Consider the following 25,403-nt stretch of genomic DNA (forward strand, 5'->3'; position numbering starts at 1 on the left):
ATACTTCTTTGACAAAAAGCTGTTAAATATTTCTCATTTTCAAACCAATTCTCTGTCAGTGTCCTTTTCATGTGAGAAATTTTTGTCTAGTAATCTGAGTAATGTAAAGTAAATGTTTTCCTGTCTACTATTTCTCTGTAGAAGCAGCAAATAAGAAGACAAAAGGCTCGAGTCAGATCCAGAGGAGTCAGGAGACAGGCATGGCAGTGGAGTATCCCCGCAATGCAATGGCTCGCCAGGCCAGTCGCGAGTCCACTGACGGCAGCATGAACAGTTACAGCTCTGAGGGGAAGTCAGTATCACAACACATGCACACTACAAATTCTCCTCTGATTTCATATTCTCTATGCCGGGGTTCTTAGAATTTTTGCAGCCTGAAACTGTCAAATTAATTCCACAGACCACCTCCAAACAAAATCTAACTACAGTACTCAAATATTAGGCTCCATATATTAAATTATACAGTTAAGTTCTTAGCTATTTATTGGAGCCAGAAAGCTTTTTATTCCTGAAGTCAAAATACATTTGATCCACATTGACAGTATTTATAGGTTTTGGAGTTATTGAGGTTTGGATTTAAGGTGTTCAATTTAATTCGTGACAAGTGAAACCCACTAATAACTTGAAGAACTCAGTAATAAGTATACTAATACATTTGATAATGGTGGGTGTCTGAAGCACCCCCTTTCTATGATTCACAGACCCTTGGGGGTCCCTGGATCGCACTCAAAGGACCGCTGCTATAGTTGTTTTTGTTGAAACGGTCAAACAGTACGAATACCTAATGACTTTTTGACCTTGTGTCATACGTGTATCTTGGATCGAACAAGTTGCGTACATCTTTTGGACAGATGTATTGTTCAAAAGATAAGCTCATGGAAAAAGAGCTTAAGGTAGGCTATTTTTGCTCTGATTTGCACACTTAATATGTCCATTGTTTTAGCAGCTCCATTTTTGGAGCCAGATGGTGAGCCTTCCACCCGTCTGATAATTAAAATATCTATCATCTGTGCAGATGGGCCTTAGCATGGATCCAGGCTGAGCACAGAACAGAACAGCTATTGCTCACTGTAGAGTGGCGTGGCCGGTCACACCGACCCTCAGCAATCCAACTTGCCTTGACAAAGGACAAAATTGAAGCGACTGTGTGATTTATAGCTAATTACACATTGATTTGTATGAAATGGAGATATCACTTACGCCTCTTATATGGTAGCATGACACTGGTTGGCACTGCACTCAGACATTCCAGTTGGAGTTAGCTCATGGAAATTGTGCTGGTCTCAAAGGAAATATCGCCTGTGTTTGAGGGGCTGCAGCACAGGACATGGTTTACATACCGCACTTAATAAAGGTCTGCTGTTCACAAATGTACAGAGTTCAGCGCCCAACTTTTTCAAGTATATATGAGTATATATTTCGAGTGGTATAGTCATTAGTAGCGGATATGGAATTACAGTAAATAATTGCTACTAATCTAAGTAATCTCATGATGGAAGCATGCTGTAGGCATATTTATCCTAGACACAAATAATTCTCTTAGGTTCTGTTGACACACAACCGTAATAACTAAAACAGAACAATTTAAAGAATTGTGTGTATGGACATGTTTTTATATCTTGGTAGAATAGGAATATCTGACTGTTTTGACCTTTTGTAGACATTTTTTTTCTTTTCTTTTAAAATAAAAAAACAACTTGTATTATTTACTCAGGTTAAGATTACGGTTAGATTCAGATGTAGGCATATTAATAATTATCTTCCTTAACTTTTATTTGTTTTTGTGTGTGTGTGTGTGTGTGTGTGTGTGTGTGTGTGTGTGTGATAGTCTGATCTTCTCAGGGATGAGGTTGGGAGCTGACAGCCAGTTCAGTGACTTCCTCGATGGCCTTGGACCTGCACAGCTAGTTGGGAGGCAGACCCTAGCAACACCGTCTATGGGTTAGTGTTCGTTCCAGGGTTTTGACTCAAATTTAGTTTTAATTAATTTGAATAAATTAATTGAATAAACCTGGATAAAGTAAACTTGAAAAAGTAATTACTTTCTGCCAGTCGCACTACTTGAGTTCCCAAGAGATAGAAAGATCCTCATGTCAGTTCATGTGTGCTTCAGGAGATGTTCAGATCGGCTTAATGGATAAAAAGGGGCAGTTGGAGGTGGAGGTGATCAGGGCACGTGGCCTTACCCACAAACCAGGATCCAAATCGCTGCCAGGTAAAAGTGTTCTCATACTGTTTTTGACTCAGATTAACAGTGTGTTAGAGTGGTGGCCAGCTTGGAAACTTTTACAGCACCACAAAGAGTGTTGTTTTATTCTTTTTTTTTTTGTTGTTTAACTTTCTCACTGATTTGATGATAGTGTTTGCTGTCCACAGCTCCATATGTCAAGGTCTACTTGCTGGATAATGGAGCATGCAAAGCCAAAAAGAAAACCAAGATTGCACGAAAAACACTTGACCCATTGTATCAGCAGCCACTGCTGTTTGAGGAGAGTCCGCAGGGTAAAGTTTTGCAGGTAAGAAACAGAGGTAGAATCTATATGTATGATCCTATCTGTCCTTTCTTACTTGGTTTTTGGTTTGTGTACAAGTTTAAAATTGTGTGAGTTGTGTTTTCCCTGACAGGTAATAGTGTGGGGCGACTATGGACGCATGGACCACAAATGCTTTATGGGAGTTGCACAGATCCTTTTAGAAGAGCTGGACCTTTCTAGTACAGTGATTGGCTGGTATAAACTGTTTCCCCCATCCTCATTGGTGGACCCAACGCTAGCTCCTCTCACTCGACGTGCTTCCCAGTCATCACTCGATTCAGGGCCAACAGGCGTCAGGACCTAGTGAACAGGAGAGAGGACATGAGATAAAACATGCCCGAATAGAGTAAAGGCCCATGGCAAAAAAATACAGTGCCAGAGGGGCAGCCAGGCAGACGGACAGAATCACGATCAAAGCTTAGCTGGAGCCTGACAATCACTTCTCGTCTCTTTTATTTTTGGCCTTTGGATTGCTGAGATTTCCCTTGATCCACTCCGATCCTTACTGCATGTTCTGTTTGTTTTAGCCATGTTGCTGAGATGATGAGCGAGCCCAAATTAAAAGAGGGAATGAGAAGCAGCTGAAAGCAATCCGCTGTGGCTGACAGAGAGAGAGAGAGAGAGAGAGAGAGAGAGAGAGAGAGAGAGAGGAGCCAACCATGGTGCTGGTTGCCTGAGTGCTTCTTGCCAATCAGTAACATTTAGGAGAAGTTTTCTAACCATATAAGGAATGTGTGAGAGTATGCGAGGCAGAGGTGCAATGGTGGATCAGTGAGAGTGAAGACAACGCTGCCCCTCCCTTGGCCTAATTGTACAGGAAGCCTCTCTGTTAAAGAGAGGCCTGAGGTCAGGGGTTAAAGGGCAAAGTTAGTCTTCTCAGAGTCTTCCCTCCTCCTCACGAACGCTGAGTGCAGGGCCTCTGCTCACGTCAGTGTGCCACTGACTCAGATCAGGTGTGTGTGAGAGGGGAGGCCAACTTGAAAACCTTTGTCTGTTTACAGCAGTTACAACTGACTGCTTTGCCTTTTTTTTTTACTTTCTCATATATTTGATACACAGACACACCTTGTAGAATGTGAACACATGGCTCATTCTGACAGTGTCGTATAAGCTTAAAGGAAGATGCAGAACCACACGCAATAGAACACTGGGAGTGGGGTTTATTTCAGCCTGGCCAGGAGATTAAATGAATGGCCAACTGACGTAAATACATTAATACATTTGGCCTCCCAGGTAACTGGCCCTCAGATATACTTTGAGCTCTTGAAAGAAAATAGAGAACTGGTCACTATGGACAGGCACCATGCACATAGGTAACAGCCAGTCACTTTAATTGACTTAGTTTATTCTGTTTTTGGACCTGCCCATAACTGAATTTCTATCCAAGTAGAGTTATTTTGAAGCAAGCACAAATGCTTGATTTTTTTAAACAAAATTTTAAAGAAGATTATAACCGCCCAAATTATCATCAGCTATTTTTGCATTTTTTTTATTTTGTGGTAGCTTAAGTTATATATATATATATATATATATATATATATATATATATATATATATATATATATATATATATATATATAAAACAAATTAATAAAGAAACTAAGTTCCCTTCCCGAGCATCTGGACAAAGGTGATAGTAAGTGACAGGTGGTGTAGGAGATGGCCTGAGATGGTGACCTCCCAAAACTTGCCACCTTCTCTTCCCAACATGGGTAACAGCATGACTCTGGAACCGTTCCAAGCTGCATGCACATTTTGTAAAACAAGACAGATGAGAAAAAAGAGACTAAAATAAATGTGTGTTAGTTCCACATACTGTAGGCCAGCTTGTATGTTGCATGTACTTGTACAGTTTGCTCGTACTTGATATTAATAGATTAACCAATAAAATGAAGCCATTCATTCCATGTGTGGGCATTTGGCCAAGTTCAGCCATGCACACAGCCCTCATTTTGGGGCAGAATGTCTATGAGGAGTTTTTGAATTGTTTTCGTTTTTTTTTTGTTTTTTTTTTAACCCTATGGATAAATAAGTTCTGTACAGTAGTACTGAGCAAACACGAGGCCCTCATTTTTTACTGAAGATGTTGGTGTTCTCTGTAGTCTACTACTGTGGGGCTAGAACTGAGCTAGATGACGTGTATAAAACCAGAGCTATCTATATATGGAAAATGATTATTATATATGATAATTAGATAATTAAAACAGCATATATATATATATATATATATATATATATATATATATAAACAGAAACAACCATGCACATACTGTAAATATGAGTCTGCTTTGAGGTTTTCTTATATTTACAAAGTGGCCCAGTTGAAATAGATTAATGCTCTGTCTCCTGGCTCCATTTAATGGAACAATGGCTGAGAAATGACACCTCCAGAGTATCCGGTTCTTTCAGATATATGTGGCTATAAAATAATCACTATAATTGGGACCTCTGCTTATCTGTTACAGCATTAGAACAAAGTCCATGAGATCCTGTTTTGATAAATAAAAAAAGGTTTACTTTTCATGTCCATTATGGCAGACTTCTTTCCTTTGTCAGTATTACTCAAGGATACTGATTGTTTACAATTCATGTGTCCCACTGAAACAGAATAGAAAGTATTCACTGCAACATTTCTTGTTTGTATAACAGATGTTACTCAAATGATGTGTATGTTTTATATTCAAGAGTTCATTTTTATTATTTACAAATAAAAGACTGTGTGGAAAAAGAACAGTGGCTCTGCAAACGTTGCGTATGTTTACACCACAACACTGAACAGTGTTTAGAAATTGTTCATTTCTGTCACTTCTTTAACTTGACCAAATGTCCTTGACATTTGAATGACCAAATGTTTTTGTCAGGCCTCTAGTGTCCTTTTAAAAATACACGTTATCTTTTGTGTTTCTTTAAGATTTTTAAACATAAAATCAAGTAATCTGTAAAAATATCTAACAGCAGCTAAAAGCTTTCTTCCATAAGGTTTTGTAGAAATGACATGGGCATGGCAGTGGAAGTTCAGAGCCAGATATAGAGCCAAAAGTATTTGAACACCTGACCATAACACCCATATGTGGGCCTTCTCCAAACTGTTGCCACAAAACTGGAAGCACACAATTGTATAGGATTTCTTTGTATGCTGTAACATTCCACTTTTTTCACTGGAAGTAAAAGGCCCAAAACTGTTCCAGCAAGACAATACCCCTGTGAACAAAGTGAGACCCATGAAGACATGGTTTGCCAAGATTTTGAGAGGAAGAACTCAAGAGCCCTGGCCTCAACCCCACTGAACACCTTTGGGATGAATTGGAATGATGGATAAGCACCAGTCCTCCTTGCCCAACATCAGTGCCTGCCCTATTGCATGCTTGTTGAATGTTGTGCTGAATGGGCACAAATATGAGCCTGTGCCGCAGTCATGTTCCAAAATCTAGTGGAAAGCCTTCCCAGAAGAGTGGAGGTTGTTATAGCAGCAAAGAGGGACCAACTCAATTTTAATGCCCATGGTTTTGAAATGCAATGTTCAACACTCAGGTGTCCATAGTGTTTCAATTGGTAATGATCCAACAATTTACTAAATTGACTTAGTAAATTGTTGGATCACCACCATCCACCAGAACAGTGTCAATGCACCTCTACAAGTCCCTGGAATTGTACTGGAGGGATGAACACCATTCTTTCAAAAGATAATTCTTCAGTTAGTGTTTTGATGAAGGTGGTTTGATGAATCTCCAATAAGTGTTCCGTTGGGTTGAAATCTGATGACTGGGAAAAGTGTAGCATATCATTTACATCATTTTCAGACTAGTCAGTGAGCCCTCATGCCATGTGGATGGAGACATTGTCATCCTGAAAGAAACTACTGCCATCAGTATAGAAATATTTCATCAATAGGTTAAAGATGAATATTCAGGAAAACATTATAATTAGATGCCGTGACGTGCCTCTCTAAGAGGACAAGTAGACCCAAACCATGTCAGCAGGGGTCAAACTTTTAGGTCTTCATGGAACAGATAACCAGCTTCAAAAACTCTAACAGGATGATAGATGCTTTGGAAGTCTTAATAAATAGATGTTAGGGTTTACTTCATGTACACTGTGTTGCACTGAGGTCATTATAGAAGAAAAAGGAAATTAAAGTAAAGGACACATCCATGGTCAGCTGTTCAAACTGACCATTTAAATGACAACAACAGCTTGTGCAGAGCTTTGCACTACTATTCAGACATGATCATATCAGTGTGTCACAAACATAAAGCAGTAAAAGAACGTGCTACTAGCAAGATACTTGAGTATTTTAGAGAATATATTAGGGTATAATTACTATTATAGATAGGATTATAATACAGATATCACTCTCACTGTAAATATGGCTAAATATATATTTAGAAGTTACTATGATGAACATAGTAGGGGCAGTGGTGGCTTGACGGTTAAGGCTCTGGGTTACTGCTCGGAAGGTCAGGGCTTCAAGCCCCAGCACTGCCAGGCTGCCACTCTTGGGCCCTTGAGCAAGGCCCTTAACCCTATCTGCTCCAGGGGTGCTGCATCATGGCTGACCATGTGCTCTGACCCCAGCTTCCTTACATGCTGGGGTATGTGAAGGAAAGATTTTTACTGTGCTGTAATGTATGTGTATGTGACCAATAAAGACTCATTATATACACACTCACCGGCCATTTTAATAGAAACACCTGTTCATTCATGTAGTTGTGCAATCAGCCAATCATGTGGCAGCAGTGCAATGCATAAAATCATGCAGATAGAGGTCAATAGCTTCAGTTAAGGTTCATATCAAATATCTAAATGGGAATATTTTAGGAATTGCTGATCTCCTGGGATTTCCATGGACAAGAGTCTTCAAAGTTTACAAAGAATGGTGTGAAACAAACAAACAAACGAAGTCTATGGTAACTTCAATAACTACCCTATGCACCCATGGTGAGCAGAAAAATATCTCAGAACACACAAAACATTGAACCTTGAGGAGGATGTGCTACAACAGCAGAAGGCCACATTACGTTAGGTTCCTGTCAGCCAAGAAGTGGGTACAGGTTCACTGAATCTGGACAGCTGAAAATCTGAAAAAAAGACGAGTTGAAATCAACCAACTGATCACTGCGATCACGTTTCCCACATTCTGATGTTTGATGCAGACATTAATTGAAGCTCTTGACCTGTATTTGCATTTTATGTATTGCACTGCTGTCACATGCTAATTGCATGAATGAGCAGGATTACAGGTGTTCCTAATAAAATGGTTGGTGAGTATAAAGCTAAAACCAAATTTAAACAGTTCATCCTTCATCTAATAGCACTAGAGGTTCATGGCCTAATGAAATTTTTTACTTTCTCATATAAGACAATATAAGTTCAGCGATTAGAAGCAGTAGACTATCAGAACCCATTTTTCGTGCTTTAAATGTAACCACCCTGATGGAGCGCAGACTTTTTATGCTTATAAACACGAGTGACTTCTGCCTTCAGTCAATTCAAGAGCTTTTTTTTAGTTTGAGTTCACTAAAGTATTAAAGTAAATGTATTAAGGGATTTTAAATACATGTCTTTCAAAAACTTATTACTTAAGTAACAAGTAATATGTTAATTACTGATTTGATAATTTGTAATAGGCTAGAATGTGAATTCATGTGATTTATTTACATTTTTTGCAATTTTGTAACTATAACTAAGAATGCATTTATTATCAAATAATAACTGTTTTCATTTTAAAAACTTTTCTTTTTATTTCATAGTATTGTGAGTGTGATAAATTAATATGCATCAGTTTTCAACAACCCAAAGCCCCCACCATGTGGACACAGTGTGTATTACACATCTTATTAATAATCCATCTAGTCAACTGCTGATCTAGTCATTTGTATTCTCTGAAGATGTAAAAACAACAACAAAGCGACTCAGTTCTAATTGGAGAGGTCTTTTTGCTATCTGATGAAACTGCTAATTCAAACAATGAATATTTAAACCCGAAATAGCCCAAGTTTACACCATATTAATTTGAAATCTTATATGCAATTTCAATTCTATAGCTAATGAATATTTAATGCAGATTAATTTGTCTTCTAATGAACTATACTTTATTAATTATTTTTAAAAATTTGATCATTTTCTCCACAATTTGATGACCTGACAATTCCCACCCAAAAGCTAGCTCACTATTGTACGACAGCTACCAACTGGGGAAGGTGAGGGCTAAGACTCGTGAAGCCAGCCGAGCACATCTTTTCAACGCTGCACCACAGGACAGTTGAACACACTTGGAGGAAAGCACAATCTACCACTCTTAAATATACATGAGTTTATAGACCCTCACAGTTGGCTCGTTTCTTTGTGAGTGACAGTAAGGGTAATACCATCCCTCCCACCCAGAGAGCACGGCCAATATTTGCTAATGTTGCTCCTGACCACCATTGGCTGTGGCACGGTCTGGATTCATACTCGTGATCTCCTGACAATAAGACAAATGTTTTTATAGTTATAATAGCATTATTTGCATTACATGATTAATACCACTCCTCTACAGTAACATGATTTCATTTTGTGTAGTTTATTTTTTATGTATTTTTTATATTTAAAAATTCCTACAATTTTTGGCCTGCTGAGATATTTCCCATATGTTCCCACAGACCAGCTAAAATCATTTCCTAGTGAGGTAGTATGTCAACTGCTGAGGACACAATATCAGATTAGGTCACTCAGCTCTTGTTGATGGATTTCCCCAAGGCTTCTTCACCCTCAGAGGAGTTGTATGTACTACTTTGGAGAAACATATACAAAAGAACAGTTTTTAAACTACTCACCTGACTTGCTCATTTAAAAAAAAAAAAAAAATTCAGCTTGCCCACCTGTCCTAACATTTGTTACATTTACATTTGTTGTTTGTTATATAAAATCTACCATTTTTGCTCCTGTTTAGGTTGAACAGAAAGCAGTACTGAAACTATCTGTCAGCTGATCTGTATTTAGTAGTGATACAGAATGAACTCAGGTGTAGTTCCCAGAAGATGGTTGGCACCGACTGTGCTTTTGTCTGCTTTTAGGCTGTGTGGGAATTGAAAGCAAGGTTGTGAAAAGATTTCTAACATTTTTAACCAGGTGGTGATTTATGTTAAGATGTACAAATATGCAAAAAAAAAAAAAAAGCATACAGGTTCCAGAGCTCCATTCCTCAAATGAATATAGTGCTAATATTTTGGGACTCGTTATTCATACTCCACTGCCTTGATCCTGATGGCCATTTAATCTGTGCACTATTTCAATGACTAGAATTGTTACCCAAATGATCTGGCCTCTCACCATCCCTCAGCACCATGTCATTTGCATATTCTGCAGAAATCTGTTTCAGGGTGATGGACTCGGAGGATGTGGCATGGACGTAGATCACCCAATCATAATTGCCATCAGCAATTGCTTAATAGCCATAGAAGCATTAAGTCCTTTTAAATATCAAACTGTAATAACAAGCTCATGCCACTAGAGTGTGTATTCCTGTTAACTGTGTGTAACACTTTCAGTGCATGCACTGGCATAGTCCTCTGTCAGGAAGCTGCCAGAGAAATACAATCATGATCTCACACTCTTCTTAACTACAACTACTGAAATGCACAGTATATTTCATTTGTGGGGAATTTTGTATGCACAAGTGTATTTGTACTTGGCTTTTCCATCTTACACTATTGTCTATGAAAGAGCATGACGAACACCATGAGCATGAAAGAACACCATGCAGTTTAAAAGCTCATTATTTACTTTATTTATTTATTTATTTATTTATTTTAAATATGGCATACTTAGAGTGTATATGTGTGTAATAACTCATGTGAGTGATCACTTTTGTGCGGGTCTGTTTTGTACATATAATCTATAATAAGCATATAATGAGCATGTTGCTTTGCTAATTATAAGCTGTTGTAAAGATAGGCACAACAGTCCAGTCATGCCTTAACTTTGTGTATCTCTAAATACTTGAAGTACAGTAAGTAATTAATAAAGATTTTACCTTGTTACATTTTTAAAATTGCTGCAGTTCTGTCCCCATTTTACCCATATGTATTTTATAAGAGAAACTCTTTTATTTGATTCTCAATCATTTGATTTACTCAATCATTTTTGACATTATTTGTATAAATTAAAATATTCAATATAAAATAATTCATTATAGTTTAATTATTAGTTATTGGTATGTACTTTCAATTTTTCCATAATGTTAGGCTTTTCTGGACAAAGGTAGCAAAGAGGAATCAGCTTTAAATTAGATGTCCACAGATGTTTAAATGGTCCACAATCAGTGCTTAAAAACCATATCTGCACTTGTAAGGGGGACAGGACTATTCAACTAATTTTCCAAATACAGTGCTATGACGAAGTATTTGTCCCATCCTGATTTCTTCTGTTTCTGTGTATATTTCATACTAAAAAGTTTCAGAAATTAAAACAGAATCCAAGACAAAACAAAGGCAACCTGAGTAAACACAAAATACAGTTTTTAAATGATAGTTATTCATTGAAGCAAAAAATGTATCCAATGTGAAAATGTTTTTGATAACTCCCCAAATCGATGAAACTGCATTCATAATGGGGTTCAGCTAGACTAGACGCAAACAGGCCTGATTACTGCAAACCCTGGTCAATGAAATCAACACTGAAATAGAACTTTTTCAACAGCATGAAGTTGGTTAAAAGGTCTTACCCGGTAACACACTATGCCAAAACTGAAAGAAATTCCAGAAATGATGAGGAAGAAGGTGATCGCTCTGGGAAGGGTTACAAAACTATTTCAAAGGCTCTGGGACTCCAAAGAACCACAGTGAGAACCTTCCCTCCAAGAGCACAGCAACGACTCATTCAGCAAGTCACAAAAGAGCCACGGACAACATCAAAAGGAACTACAGGCCTCTCTTGCATCAATAAAAGTCACTGTTTATGAGTCTACTATCACAAAGACACTGAGCAAAAATGGCATCTCTGGAAAAGTGTTGAGGTGAAAACCACTGCTAACAAAGAAGAACGTTAAGGCTCGTCTGAATTTTGCCAAAACACACTTTGATGATCCTCAAAGATTGTGAGAGAATGTTCTGTCAAAAGTGGAACTGTTTGGAAGACAGGGTCCCATTACATCTGGCATAAACCAAATGCAGAATTCTACAAAATGAACATCATACCTACAGTCAAGCATGGTGGTGGAAGTGTGATGGTGTGGGGATGCTTTGCTGCTTCAGGACCTGGGCAACTTGCAGTAATCGAGGTAAACATGAATTCTGCTCTCTATCAGAAAATCCTAAAGGAGAATGTCAATGTAAATTGAAACTCCATCCCAACTGGATTATGCAGCGAGACAGTGATCCAAAGCACAGGAGTAAATCCTTATCCTAGAAGTAAGTGAAAGACTGATCTCCAGTTATTGGAAGCGTTTTGTTGCAGTTATTGCTGCTAAAGGTGGCACTGTCCGATTAAAGTTTAAGGGGGCAATTAGTTTTTCACATAGGTGATAGGTGTTGGATAATTTTTTTTTGCTTCAATAAATAAATAAATAAATAAATAAATAAACTGTATTATGTGTTTACTCAGGTTGCCTTTGTTTTACGTTGTACAGTATTTCGTTTGAAGATCTAAAACTATTTAGTATGAAATATAGGCCTACACAAAAACAGAAGAAATCTGGATGGAAGCAAGTACTTTTTCACAGCACTGTAGATGTTTTAGTGGTTTAATGTTTAAACTTAGGTGAAAGACAGGAGTATCTGACTGTTTTGACCTCATGTGGACATTCGGCTGTTTTTTAAAAAAACAAGAGAGTGGGCATAACATTCATTAGCTGTATTAATAACTGCCAGTGGAAGTACCTCACAAAGATAGCTACAGTAGCTAGCAGCTCTGTGTGTGTGTGTGTGTGTGTGTGTGTGTGTACTGTACAGTACTGTACTGTCACGTGGTTGGCGTGACAGGCGCTCGGCTCCCCGCGTGCAGGAATGGAGAGCGCGCGACTGTCCTTCGGCGGTGGCGGAACCGGAGCTTGATTATTAAAATCACTCACGGGTTAAAAGCTGGCAGTATAACAGACAAAAAAAAAGGACAGGAAACATACGAAAAATGACTCCTGTCTAAATATGGAGGAATCTTGTTAATTTGTGCGTCTTGTAAAGTAGCCCAAAGTCGTCCTCTGTGAGAAACCCGCTCCTCTACAGTGAGTAAATATGAACCAGTAACTCATTAAAGCTAACCGGCTAACCGCTTGTTTCAGCCCTTCTCCTGACTTTATTGTGAACTATATGAAGTCTTGTTTATGAACTAATTAGCTGTTAGAACAGTATATGAGTGTATTACCCAGCGTAAATATTAGTACTTAATAGTACGCTATTAGTTTCCCCTTAGTTTTAGTTTTATTGTTTAATTCGTCGAGCACTTGGCCAGTTATTTAGTTAATGTTTTCCTTCAGAGAGAGAGAGAGAGAGAGAGAGCCTCGGCTCTGCTCTCCGTATACGGCCCTCTCCCTCTGCTTTAACACTGACATAAATGGACATTTACAGGACGAGTCGATCTGAGGTGGCAAAAACACTCTGGAACGTGATATTTCGTTAAATATCTGTGAATGACGCCCTACCTCATTTCTTGCGTAAATTACGGGAGGTGACAGAAGCGCCGTCTGCGTTGTGGCGAAGCTGCATAACGGATTCAGCTGCACTGAAGTGTCTCACACACGCCGGTAGACTGAGAGCTGAAGCCGTTCCGCGCGCGCGCACGTGTGTGTGTATGTGTGTGTGTTTCTGGGCTTGAGTAAAAGAGCGTATCTTTCGCACTCAGGGACAGAGGGAGGGGAACGAGAAGCTTACGTTGGTGTCGGCAGGTGCCCTCCCCTCATCAGATTTCTACCCCTGACATGGTGACACTTCTTCAGAAGTCTGGGTTCGAGGCGGCTCATGCACACAGAGCGAGAGAGCAGCGCGGATGCCCGCCACTTGTAAGCAGGTGAAACGCATCAGACGAAGACCCTTGTTGTATCCGGTGAGCTCTAATAAAGACAAACCCCGCTGATGAGAATTTAAACATTGTGACCGAAGCTCTAGTTAAAGTTTCTCCGTCGCACTTGACTTTATATGCGCGCCCTGCCGGTGCCAAGCGCGCGTGTCCAGCCGGCGCTGGCGATGCAATGCCGCGCGACCACGGCGGCGACGAAAGCACCTCTGGGCTCTGGATGAAAACGTCTCCGGGGCGCCGGGCCGAGAACTACGGCCTGAAGGATGTGGAGGGCGGACGCGGGGGGATGAGCAGCGCCGAGAGTGCGAGGAGAGCCCGCGGCGCCCGCCTCAGTCTGCTCGGCAAGCCGCTGGCGTACGGCGCGCAGAGCGGCCGGCGGAACGTGCGCTACCGGAAGCTGCAGAACTACCTGTACAACGTGCTGGAGAGACCGCGCGCCTGGGCCTTCGTCTACCACGCGTTCGTGTGAGTGCTCTCTCTCTACGCTATCATTCTCCATGTGTTGCACAGCATGCATCTGTTTAGCTCTCACCTGTTGATTTAACGCGCACAGATTTACATCACGATAAAATATTCATTTTTGTCTTTTATGTCTCCTGTAATGTGACATTAGACGTTATTGTATTCATTTTAGGACTTCCCTCACTCTTACTTGACACAAAATATGCACACAATGTTAATGTTAATTGAGGCTTTAGATATTATTCCCACCAGATATTTCTATATATTTGTGGGGATAATGTGAAAGATTTTCATTTGTAGTAATAAATGCTGCAGTGTTTCATTTCAGCACAGCAGCTGTGATAGGGAGTGTACTACACTTGTTCTGGACCCAAGCAACATAAGTGACAGAGTGGCCAGTCCAAATGCAAAATATGTTAGGAGGACTTGTGTTGCATGTCCTTATCAACACTTTCAAAAGGTTTTGAGTATAGGAGAATTAGTAATAGGACACTCATTGGTCTAAAAAAAACAAACAAACAAAAAACAAGTTTTGTTTATGGTTTGATTTCCGTTTTGATCCACTTACTATTTGGTTCATTTTATGTCATGAACATGTGAGTTGACTGAGCACACAGATTCTGCCTTGAACGTAAGATGTGTGGTATCGGTTGATACTCAGCACTCTGATATCAGCGATATCCAATGCTCACACACCAAAATCATAAGGGCGTTCATTTCATTCCCACGTAGCACACATAAACACTAGGAAAGGTAATTCAGTACTCAGGATATTGCTATTTAGTGAAACCTTTTCTCCACTGGTGGCTAAATGTTTTGACTTTCTGCAAACGTCGTTTTAAGAGAACTCTTCAAGCTGCTGTGTAATGTGAGCAGGGGAGGCGAGCTGTCACTTGGCTGGTATGATTGGGGCGCTGAGAGGGGTTGCAAGGCAGGATGTTGTTGTTTTATTTGTGCAGACAGCACAGCAGAGGTTACAGAGGTTAAGTTGTTACATCTGCAGAGACCACATCGTCCCACAGCAGTTAGAACATCACACTTTTATCACAGATTTAACTGACCAAGAAAAACAAAGATGCAGAGGATTCTCAGTCTAGAGAGCTCATCCATATAAAGCTGCATTAAGTGTTAAAACTACAGTGATGCTTTGGGTGCTTTATTAGAGATGACAGTTTTGGGCTGTTTTTGAAAAAGAGAAGTTTTATAGTGGTGCTAGTGAAGCTTGCTTTTGTTATAAGGCGTTGAGGCAGTTGGATAATTGTTTGAGAATCATGGGACATGAGATGGGAAACCAGTCACAAAGACAGAAGTGACATTCCTTTCATCAGGTGCAGGTCCACTCTTTGGAGCATGTTGGCACCAAAAATATAACAACTTGCTGTATGTTATTCACTGAATAGAGCTGTTTTTTTTTCTTCCTCAGGTGAAACATTTAGCAACTAAACACAAGTACTTTGTACATTTTAGTTCTAACCTTGTCTGGTTTTAATGTACAGTTTTATTGTAGGTATTACTGCCTGCTTTTATATCCACTATTTAATATCTAGGCTTGCTGAATACTGCTGTTTTTTTTTTTTTTTATATAAAGAATTTATTTATGGTCCTTATTCTATTATGTCAAAATGTACAAATGTACAAAGACATTTATTTGTGTGTTGCAACAAGATAACATTAACAATAGAGATGTTGTTTTGCTACTGAAAATGAAGATAGCGTTGTTTAAAATCTGTTCTTACCCAGCAGTAATCTAAAAACTACTTGATTGTGAAAGGCACATGAACCTCACCAAGGAACTGAAACTAGACAAACCAAATTAGCTATGTGAGAACAAATTCACCATGGTTTGTCTCAGCATGATGATGTGAAGAGTATATTAGTATTAATTTTATCTGTTGAATTAAAATGACCGTGCGTTGGCTGTTGATATAAGTCACTACAGTGCACTGCTACATTAACACCAGTACACCTGCTTCATGCACGGATTCACAAGAATATTTCCACAGTTGGTTATGATATGTGCAGGAATTTCTCTTATTAGAGCCAAGTGTCTTATCAGTCACTCTTGCGCACTGAGGCTAGCAATCATGCTGTGTTGAACAAAGACTGGTAGCCTTCTTTTATAATATTCATTTATAATATTCATGCCACTTCTTTAGTCCTGTCATTTTACTTGCTGTAAACAAATCATCTCCATAATACACCACTTGACTGACATGACAACAGTGAGGGAGATGAAAAGGTCTATCATCTTTTCTACATATCTCTCTCCCAAACTGACCGAACATAAGAATAAGTGCTATGACAGAGACTGACATGACTGTGGTCTGTATTTGTGCACCACAGAAGCAAATGATTTCCTATTGAGTGTCTCTGTGTTTGTGGGCAGGAGGCTTGGTTATCCCCCTTGGATGGATTTTGGAATTTGAGTTAATATACACAGCCCTCTCCGAAAGTATTGTATTGTTTTTTGTTTTGACGCTAGATCAGAATTTCAGCATTAATTTCCTGATATGTACATCTAGATTTGCTAAACAACTTAGAACATGGCACCTTTGGTGGCAGACCACCCAATTTTTTGGTGAGCAAAAGTATTGGAACAGATTGCCTTAAAGTAAATTAACGTAAGACCAATTAAAGCTGCAGTGTTGAACTTTTGCTTCTCTACGTTTTCAAACTCTCCATCTCTGTTTGAAACATGGACTTGCAAGTTACTTGCAGAGTTTTTTTTTTTTATTATTATTTTTTGTTTTTACATGGGATGTGCTCCAGAACTTCTCCTCTGTGGCGATGAATCTGGTGGTTTGAGGTTTACATACGGGTTGTATATTAGCTCCAATACTTGACTATGGAGGTGGCAGTGGATAAGGTTTTCTTGGAGTAGAGGTGAATTGCTCTCTCTCGTAGCTAGCAGAAAATAAGTGCACTTTACCACACTGACCATAACAAAACAAACAAACAAACAAAAAACAACATAGGAAACTCGATACCTAGCTGAATCAAGCAAATAAGTGTGCTAATGTTAGCTAGTTACCTATTGAGCCACTGAAATGTCATTACCTGTTCACCAGAAAAAAAGCCATCTCTGTATCAGTCTTCAGTCCCTTCTTATCTCGGAGTTGTTGCCACCTCTCAAAAGCCATGCTGATATTTATTTCTGCTGTATTAGCGTCAAAACTCCCGCTTCACTGCTGCAGCGTCCGGTGTAAAATTTTAGCAGTGCAGAGATTACAAACTGCAGTTTTCTCATCATTCCACACAAGAGGCATCATCTTTACACACAGCACGAAATCGATGTGTATTCCCGCCCTCTTTTGATTGACAGGATATAATCGGCCCTGATCATCATGGCAGATACCGTGAAAAATGCCTTTATCGGCCGATACCGATTATCGGTCGATACATTGGTGCATCTCTAGTTTAAACAAAACGTGCCATGTTCTAAGTTGTTAACAGATCTAGATGTAAATATCAGGAAATGAAAGCCAAATTTCTTCAGTGTATAGCAAAAACAAAAGATTTGGGCTTGCCATTCTTATACTTTCAGAGGGGTCCGTGTACTGTAAATGATTTTACTTTTTTGAATGTTCTGAAATGTAATAGAACGTAACCGGGTGGATAGTTGGGATTTGCAGAATAATTGCAGACATAATTTGGATCATGATATTGGCCCAGAAAGCCATGTAAGCACAGTGCAATTTACACCAGGATGAAGTTTATGCAATTATATACACAAACTCTATGTTTGTAATAATCATGCAGTCAGAACAGACATTTGTACTGTATACTAAACTTGTGCAACTTATACTAAACCAGTACATGAAAACACAGAAAGGAATGCCCCAGTTTCTGCATACTTGATGCGTGTAAAATGAATAGAATCACTGAGCAGCTGTGGTGTGTCACGCACATGCTGTGTTGCGTGCACAAATGGTCATATTCAAAGTGAGTGTATTTTTCATCCCAATGTTACTTTTGTAGTATCTGACAAGGCTATAAAAACACAACAAAATAATTATGAAGTCCATGTTTTTCACTGTTTTGGAATTAAATAAAAGCACTGTTGAAAGTGATGTATTTCAGAAAGCCAAATGCCACTGGCATTTACTTTTTTTGTAGCATGCATGTCTGACATTGTGCATTTAGATCCAAAACTTTTAACTAATACTTGCCTGATGTAATGGTGTACTGGTAGAGTGTTTATGTTGCCACTTCCACTTCTAACTACATAACCTTTAGTTATCACCCTGTAACACGCACGGCACAGGTATGGATCGCGTATGTCATTTTAGCTCAGGGAGAGAGTGTGCAGTATGGCAAGGGAGACCCACTCAACCAGCCTAGTGACACATATTCACAGGTTTGCTAGACGGCATGGGGGATGTGAAATGCTAGGAGGAAATGGCACTGAGGGAGAACCCAAGCCATTGTTAGGATGAAAGATGTGTGCCGCTACTGAGCAAAAACTCAGAGCAGTTCATAGAGCTAACTCACGAGAAACCCAACTCCAAGCTAATGCCATAGAGACGCTGCGGAGCACAGGTCATCTGTATCTCTGACCACAGTCACAAGCAGTTAAGCAGTGCCATATGGTGTACATGTGGTCCAGCATGTGTGTATGAGGCAAGAAGAAAGGGAATGCTATTTATTGCAAATACTGCGACATATGTCATTTCATTACTTTCATTTCATTACTTTCATGTTCACATGCACCAGAGGGTTATCCAGGTGAATCTCACTACCCCGGCAGTTGAAATAGAAATATCTATGCTGACTATTTGTAGATTGCACACAGTACCTGACCCTGAAGTTTACTCACACATTCACACAGTTTAAACAGTTTGATGTGCTACACCCCTGTTACAGTCGCAAGCAAAATGATTCAACCCCATTGCAGATAAGTTTTATTGTCAAAATTTACAGACTTTCAGCTGTTTGCAATGAACAAATCAAACAAAAGCAATTGAAATAGTTCAACACAATGAATTCTTCAAGTGGTTTCCCCAAATTCAACTGAAAATGCAACTTATAATGACTTCTCCAGTCTCAAAATTATTCAACTCCCTGAATAGAATCCCACACAACAGCACAGATATGCAAAACAGGTGTTGTCTGAAGCACACCTGATGCAACTAATCAAGGGCTTCATTACTTGCATCAGGTGTGCTTGAGCTAGAACACATGAAATACCTGAACTTGCTAGGGGCAGAAAATTAATGAAATACCTGGACGGGGCAGAAAAATGAATCAATGGCTGGTAACCAGATTTCTGAGAAGGCAGGTTGTGAAAAACCCTCGAGTTACTGCAAAAGACCTGCAGCAAGACTTGTTGGCAACAGGCACTGAGATTTCAGTGAGAACAGTAAGGCACGTACTAAGTGCAGAAGGTTTCCATACTATATATCCAAGACGTACACTACTACTGACCCAACAGCACAAGAAAAGTCGGCTCATAATCATATAAAATAAGCTACACAAGGTTTGGGATTCTGTTCTGTGGAGCGATGAAACAAAACTGGAACTTTTCGGCACAATGGATCAGCGGTATGTCTGGAGGAAGAAGAATGAAGAAATAATACTCTGTCCACAGTCAAGCATGGTGTCTGGCTATGCATGTTATTTGCCGCAGGTCATAACTGCAAAAGAGTACTCTACTGAGTACTAAAGATGCTTGCCATGAAGGGGTTGAATAATTTTGAAACTGGAGAAATCATTATAATTTGCATTTTCAGTTGAATTTGGGGAAACCACTTGAAGCATTCGTTGTCTTGACCTATTTCACTTGTAGTTGTAGCTCAGTGGTTAAAGGCTCTGCATTACTGATTAGAGGGTCAGGAGTTCAAGCCCCAGCACTACCAAGCTGCTACTTTTGGGCCCTTGGGCAAGGCCCTTAACCCTAAAATTGCTCGGTTGTATAAATGAGATAAATGTAAGTCACTCTGGATAAGGGTAAAAAATATGTAAGATGTAAAAAATAAATCCTTTTGTTTGATTTGTTTATTGCAAAACGTTTGTCAATTTTGACAATGAACCTGATTTGCAATGGGGGATTGAATCATTTTGATTGCAACTGACAGTGTTTCTTTAAAAATAACTCCTTTATATAGTTTGTGCAACATCATTGAGCACAAAGAGGTCAGTCATACAGCAGTGAATACAAAGTACTTTGTCTTGCACACTGGGATGCAGCTTTTATATTGTACACAGCTATTGTCCACAGAACCATTGGAAAAGTATGAGTTACAATAACTCACCCTCTGGGTGGATAGTGTTGCTGCCTCACAGCTCCATGATTGTAGGTTTCATTTTGAGCTTGGATTACTGTCTCTATGGAGTTTCACATGTTCTCCCCATGTTTGCATGGGTTTCTTCTGGGTTCTCTGGTTTCTTCTCACCTCCCAAAACATGCCCCTAGGTGTGAATAAGTATGTGTGTGCATGGTGCCCTGAAAGTGCTTTAAAAACACTCCTTTTTTCAGTGGCCAAAACAAAGTTTCAGTGTTTTTGAAATGCCAAAAGTAGAATTTATTTTTAAAGGATCTGTATTTTTGTATGGATCGTTCCATATGGTGTATGTAAATTACAGAGCTACCAAGGTTTACAGACCCTGATTTGTGATGGGAAACGTTTCCTGTCATTCCATGCACTTTTTGCAAGTGAGAACCATCCATCATCTGATAAGGCCGTTTTGTCTTTACTGCGTGTGTGGCTGGGAATGAGAACTGAACAAAACCTGTTAATTCACTGACTGTTGACGTAACCTGCATTGGATGGTCATTTTGTGGGCCACGAGGACATTGGGCACTTCAATGTGATGATCACTTTGACTTTAACCAGTGCAGATTCTTTCATTTGTGATGGTTCCCACTGCTATCATAGTCAAAACATGTCTCTCGAAATAAAACATAAGCTGCTAGTTCTCACAGTTAAAAGTGTGTTAAACCCAGCATTGGCTCTCACTCAATGGAAAAAAAGATCTGAGACAAACTCAAACAAATTACAGATCATGAATATGTGCAAAGAGATGGTGATAAACATGGTGTCATGCCTGTGTTCCTGGGGGAGTATGAAAAGTGGAAGGAAAATCTTTGATCACCTCGAGGGGCACCTGACATTAGACAGAGCTGAAATCCCATGGATAGAGCTGTGCTCAGCTTTGACAGCCCATAAAAGAGAATACATAACATGGAATATAGTTTATAAGCATTGCCAGGCAATTTCTGTTCTATTAAGTACCTATGAGTGCAGTATTGTGTGGTTTCCACTGATTTGTTGCTTTAAAAGAATAGTTTATACTTTTTTCAGTTACAACACTTTTGTCCATTAAAGGTGAACACTAGCACAAAGCTGGTGTTTGATAATGATTGTATAGTGCATTATTGCATGTTTCAAGAACAATGTTTGGGCAGCATTTACATCATTTAATGGTCAGTCAGTAAAATAACACTAAAAGAACAAGATAACTCTCCTTTATCGAAGATGAAGAAATATAATGGAAAAGGAAATTTAATGTGTATTTTAGTGTTTTCCCAGAAAAATATATACAACTTTGCTTAAAGCAGTTTGTGCCTTTCATGGCAACTTTAATTTCATTCATTCATATTCAGTAAATACTTTATCTTGGTTATTGCTGCTATGAAACTGGAGCCTATCCCAGAAACACTGGGTATGAGAAAGGGATATACCCTGGATGGGACACTAGCCCATCACATGGAGTCCCACACACAACCACACAGTAATTCACACCTATAGGCAATTTTGCCAGTACATCTATTAACATATTTTTGGGAGGTAGGAGGAAACCAGAGAACCCAGAACAGACCCACAGACAGTAACCCGAGCAACACCAGCCTGTAGCCTGTTAAGTATCATATTTATGAATGTGCAGCACTTTGGACAGTGAACACAAATAGTCTCACCTAGTCTCAAAATGTACTTTATCCTCCATCAGGGAGGTTTTCAGGGAATTGTTCCTTGCCACCATTGCCTCTAGCTTGCTTATAAGGAATCATTTAAAAATTTTAATTAAAATTTTATATTTGGATCACTGCAAAGCTGCTTCGTGACAATGTCCATTGTTAAACTCGCTATATAAATTAAATTGAATTGAATCAGGACTTGCTCTAGAGACTATTGCATCACCACTGTGAGGAGGAAGTTACCATATTTACAAGAAATTTGGGCTCTTTTTCAGTGAATCAGATCATTTAGCTCAGCTCACCAAATGAGCCGAGTCTTTCAGCTCCCAAACAGCTCGTAGCCATTTCTTCTAAACTGGGCATAGTTTGAGAGATAATGACAGTGGTGGTTTTTCTACAGTTCTAATACTTTTGTAAAATCTTACTCTGCCTTTGTAAATCACAAAGCAACATTGCTTTGCATTGCATTTTATCAAATTTATTTCAATTACTGTTAGCTTGACTCAGCAAGGCACTGCAAATGTGCACTGACCAAAACAGTAAGCATTCCTGAACTGTTATTGCACCCTGTTGTGTCTGCGCTTCCGAGCTGAGAGTCAAACACACGCCTCACCATTCAGGCAAATGAACAGCTCAGACAGGTTTCCATGGAAGCATTTAAGCGGTTGCTGTAGATGAATGAATGCTGAAAAATACTGACTGTTTGTGAATAAAAAAAAAAAAGAAGGCAGTGTTCAAGATGTTTTATTAGTGTTACTCAAAGGAGTAGTGATTATTTATCATGATACAATTTTTTTTCTCCTAGTTCATTTCTAGATATAAGTTTTACAGTTGATGCACAGTGGTCCAGCATTTGAGAGGCAGGCCTCACCCTTTTTCTCCGAAACAAAATGGAGTTCTGATGCAATTATGAAGCTGTTTTGCAGCAGTGCATGTGGAGGATGTTGTGCTGTGTTCCCATTTACTCTTGCACGCTGCTTTGATCATGGCATGCTAGTGATGTTTGACTTAGTCAAATACATTCCACTTTGACTGCAGTTCTGATTGTTCTCCATTTTGTATCCCACAAAAATTAAATTAAACATAAAAGATTTCATATTGCTTTCATGGTGTACGAGGGTTACAGGAGTACAGTCTTAATGGAAGCAGACTTTCTTACTGAGATAAAAAAAAACAACTTAGAAATTATTCTCTCTTTCTCATTTTGATTTTTATTGTTTGGTTCTTTTTTTGCTTCCCAGACCTGCCCCTCGAAGTGAAGTTTTTGTGGTTTTGTTTCCATTACTAATATTAAATACTCTAAACTCTAAACTATATTATAGTACATTAAGTTCTTACTGTGATCGAGTCCATGGTTGAAACTAACCAAAAATGTTCCCTCATCTTACGTGTCATTGTGTGCTCCTGCGATTTAACTAGTGAGGGTTGGTTATTGTACATATTACTACAAAGTAAAAAATAATGTAACACTTTCAGAACGATTCATGTTGGAAATTTGTTAAAACATTAAATAGTCTGCCTTCTTTTAATCTCTTTTGCAAGCAGGGAAAAGTAAAAAGAGAGCTGTGGTGTCATGAACACAGACGTTTTATTGGCCTTTTCAAGATTCTGCTTTTGTTGTGGTGATTTTTCATGAACTTGCTTTGATGTGCCGTGAGGATGGAATCTTTGCACATATGCTTAACTGCTAATGAGATGTATTTAACAATGCTAGCTTTTTCATTTGCAATCAGGAACATCAGGATCAGCTTATTTAGTCTGGCTTGTTATCCTTTTATATGGTATCTGATAAAGAGTAACAACATTTAAAGGAATTGGCAGCAAAACTGTGTAACATACATCAAAGTGTATGACTGAAGTAATCTGTGCTCAGCGGTACATCATGTACCACATAGCAAAAACTTTTGCTAGCTGATTTTTTTAAAACAAATTTTGCATTTATTTATTGAAGGATACAGTGTTTCATAGTGTCTCCCATGTAGTTCTCTGTTAATGTACAATGTAGTTTGTTTTTTTTTTAAATACAGAACATTGATTACAGGGATAATAAATTTCTTTCAAGGACTAATGAAGTCAGTACTTACAAGTTGTTCCTTTTTTTCCTTACTCTTTCATTCCTTCATTCTTTCATTCACTCACTCACATTCAGGGCAGTTCACTGGCTGCTTACAGGCAAAGTCTTTTGTCAGTCTGAATGAGTCAATTGTTTAATAACTTATTTAAAACAAATTATTATTATTATTATTATTATTATTATTATTATTATTATTAAGTATAATTAATTAATAATTATTGTATAAAATGTAGCGTCTTGTATAGATTTTTTTAAGACACAATACAAAAAACTTCTAGATATTTCCTGCAATGTCCATGCAGAACATTGTTTGTCTCCACATATCTTCTGAGCAGTAGATTGTGTTCCACTTTCGACAGTTTATGGTAAACACAATTGATTTTGAATACCACTGCTATATTTCCAATCTATGAGTTTCCATAATAGCATTTGGAATTGGTCCAATTTTACTGGAAATTTAAAAAAAAGTAATGACCATGCAAAAAGAAATCCAATAAATCCTATCTTTTCATATTTGTGTTTATTTGAAAATGCCTGGCTTGTATTTTAAAAGCATTATCATTCTCCATTTATGAGAGCTAAAGTCATTTTGCTCTATGGATGAAGCGACATTTACTCTGAAACTCTTATTTACTCAGTTCCGTACTCAATACTCTTCTGAAGAGTGTGCTGGGATTAAATAAGAGAAACATCATTGTTTTTTGTTGTTGCTGTATTTTTGGCTTGTAACTCTACAGTTAGATAACTAGCTAACTGTTACTCTTACAATAAATATATAATATATACATTTTTGTTAATGCATAAGACTTAATTAAATACCTCTAACCTGATTAACAGGCCATTAGTAGGCCATTTTCAGTGTATTTTGACAATGCAGGTCAACATATTCATAAATAATATAAGCATCTATGGGGGAAAATAAAAACAGTCCAGTGACAGACTTCATTGCTTAAGTCTTAAATACAGTGTATTTCTGATAGTTTTCTTTAAACGTACACATTTTACAGAGCATAAAAGATGGAATATTGTTCTACTGTTGATTATTAGTGCTTACACAACCCAAGAATTTTACATTATTTTGTTATAAAAATCCATTTTGAAGATTTTATTTTTGTTAGTAGCCTTCGATTCTGTCAGAATCAGAGAATCTTATGATCACGTCACTCTTCCAAAGCCATGCCGTAGATTTACCTTTTTTAATTTGCTACCAGATAATGAAAAAAAAAGCAAAAAAAACAAAAAACCACAAAACTTATTTACACAATACTCATGCCAACATCTATTTGTGATCCAAGTCCTGACTCTGAGAAACACCAGGCATTCAGAGAGCTGATAATTTTACACTACACAAGCCAAACAAAATCAGTTCATTTTGTCTTCTCCAAATGTGGAGAATTAACGCTGCTAAATTCCTTAACCGATAAGATGT

The 25,403-nt window shown here is 38.5% G+C and overlaps 2 protein-coding genes across 7 annotated transcripts in view; both read left to right on the forward strand.

Annotated features, from left to right (window-relative positions):
* LOC128605700 (regulating synaptic membrane exocytosis protein 1-like) overlaps positions 1 to 4,024 on the forward strand; it is an 82,382-nt gene extending 78,358 nt beyond the window's left edge. The window contains exons 27-31 of the mRNA XM_053621395.1: positions 142 to 292; positions 1,829 to 1,941; positions 2,114 to 2,215; positions 2,377 to 2,516; positions 2,626 to 4,024. Coding sequence (XP_053477370.1) covers positions 142 to 292; positions 1,829 to 1,941; positions 2,114 to 2,215; positions 2,377 to 2,516; positions 2,626 to 2,838 — 719 coding nt within the window. The 3' untranslated portion in view covers positions 2,839 to 4,024. The remainder of the gene's footprint in view (positions 1 to 141; positions 293 to 1,828; positions 1,942 to 2,113; positions 2,216 to 2,376; positions 2,517 to 2,625) is intronic.
* Positions 4,025 to 10,853: 6,829 nt separating this feature from the next.
* The window catches only part of kcnq5a (potassium voltage-gated channel, KQT-like subfamily, member 5a), a 138,819-nt gene continuing 124,269 nt past the window's right edge, over positions 10,854 to 25,403 (forward strand). For all 6 annotated transcript variants that reach the window (XM_053621397.1, XM_053621404.1, XM_053621396.1 and 3 more), the window contains exon 1: positions 10,854 to 13,988. In XM_053621397.1, coding sequence (XP_053477372.1) covers positions 13,696 to 13,988 — 293 coding nt within the window. In that variant the 5' untranslated portion in view covers positions 10,854 to 13,695. The remainder of the gene's footprint in view (positions 13,989 to 25,403) is intronic.

Source organism: Ictalurus furcatus, chromosome 3 (assembly GCF_023375685.1).
Source record: "Ictalurus furcatus strain D&B chromosome 3, Billie_1.0, whole genome shotgun sequence".
Classification (NCBI taxonomy): Eukaryota; Metazoa; Chordata; class Actinopteri; order Siluriformes; family Ictaluridae; genus Ictalurus; species Ictalurus furcatus.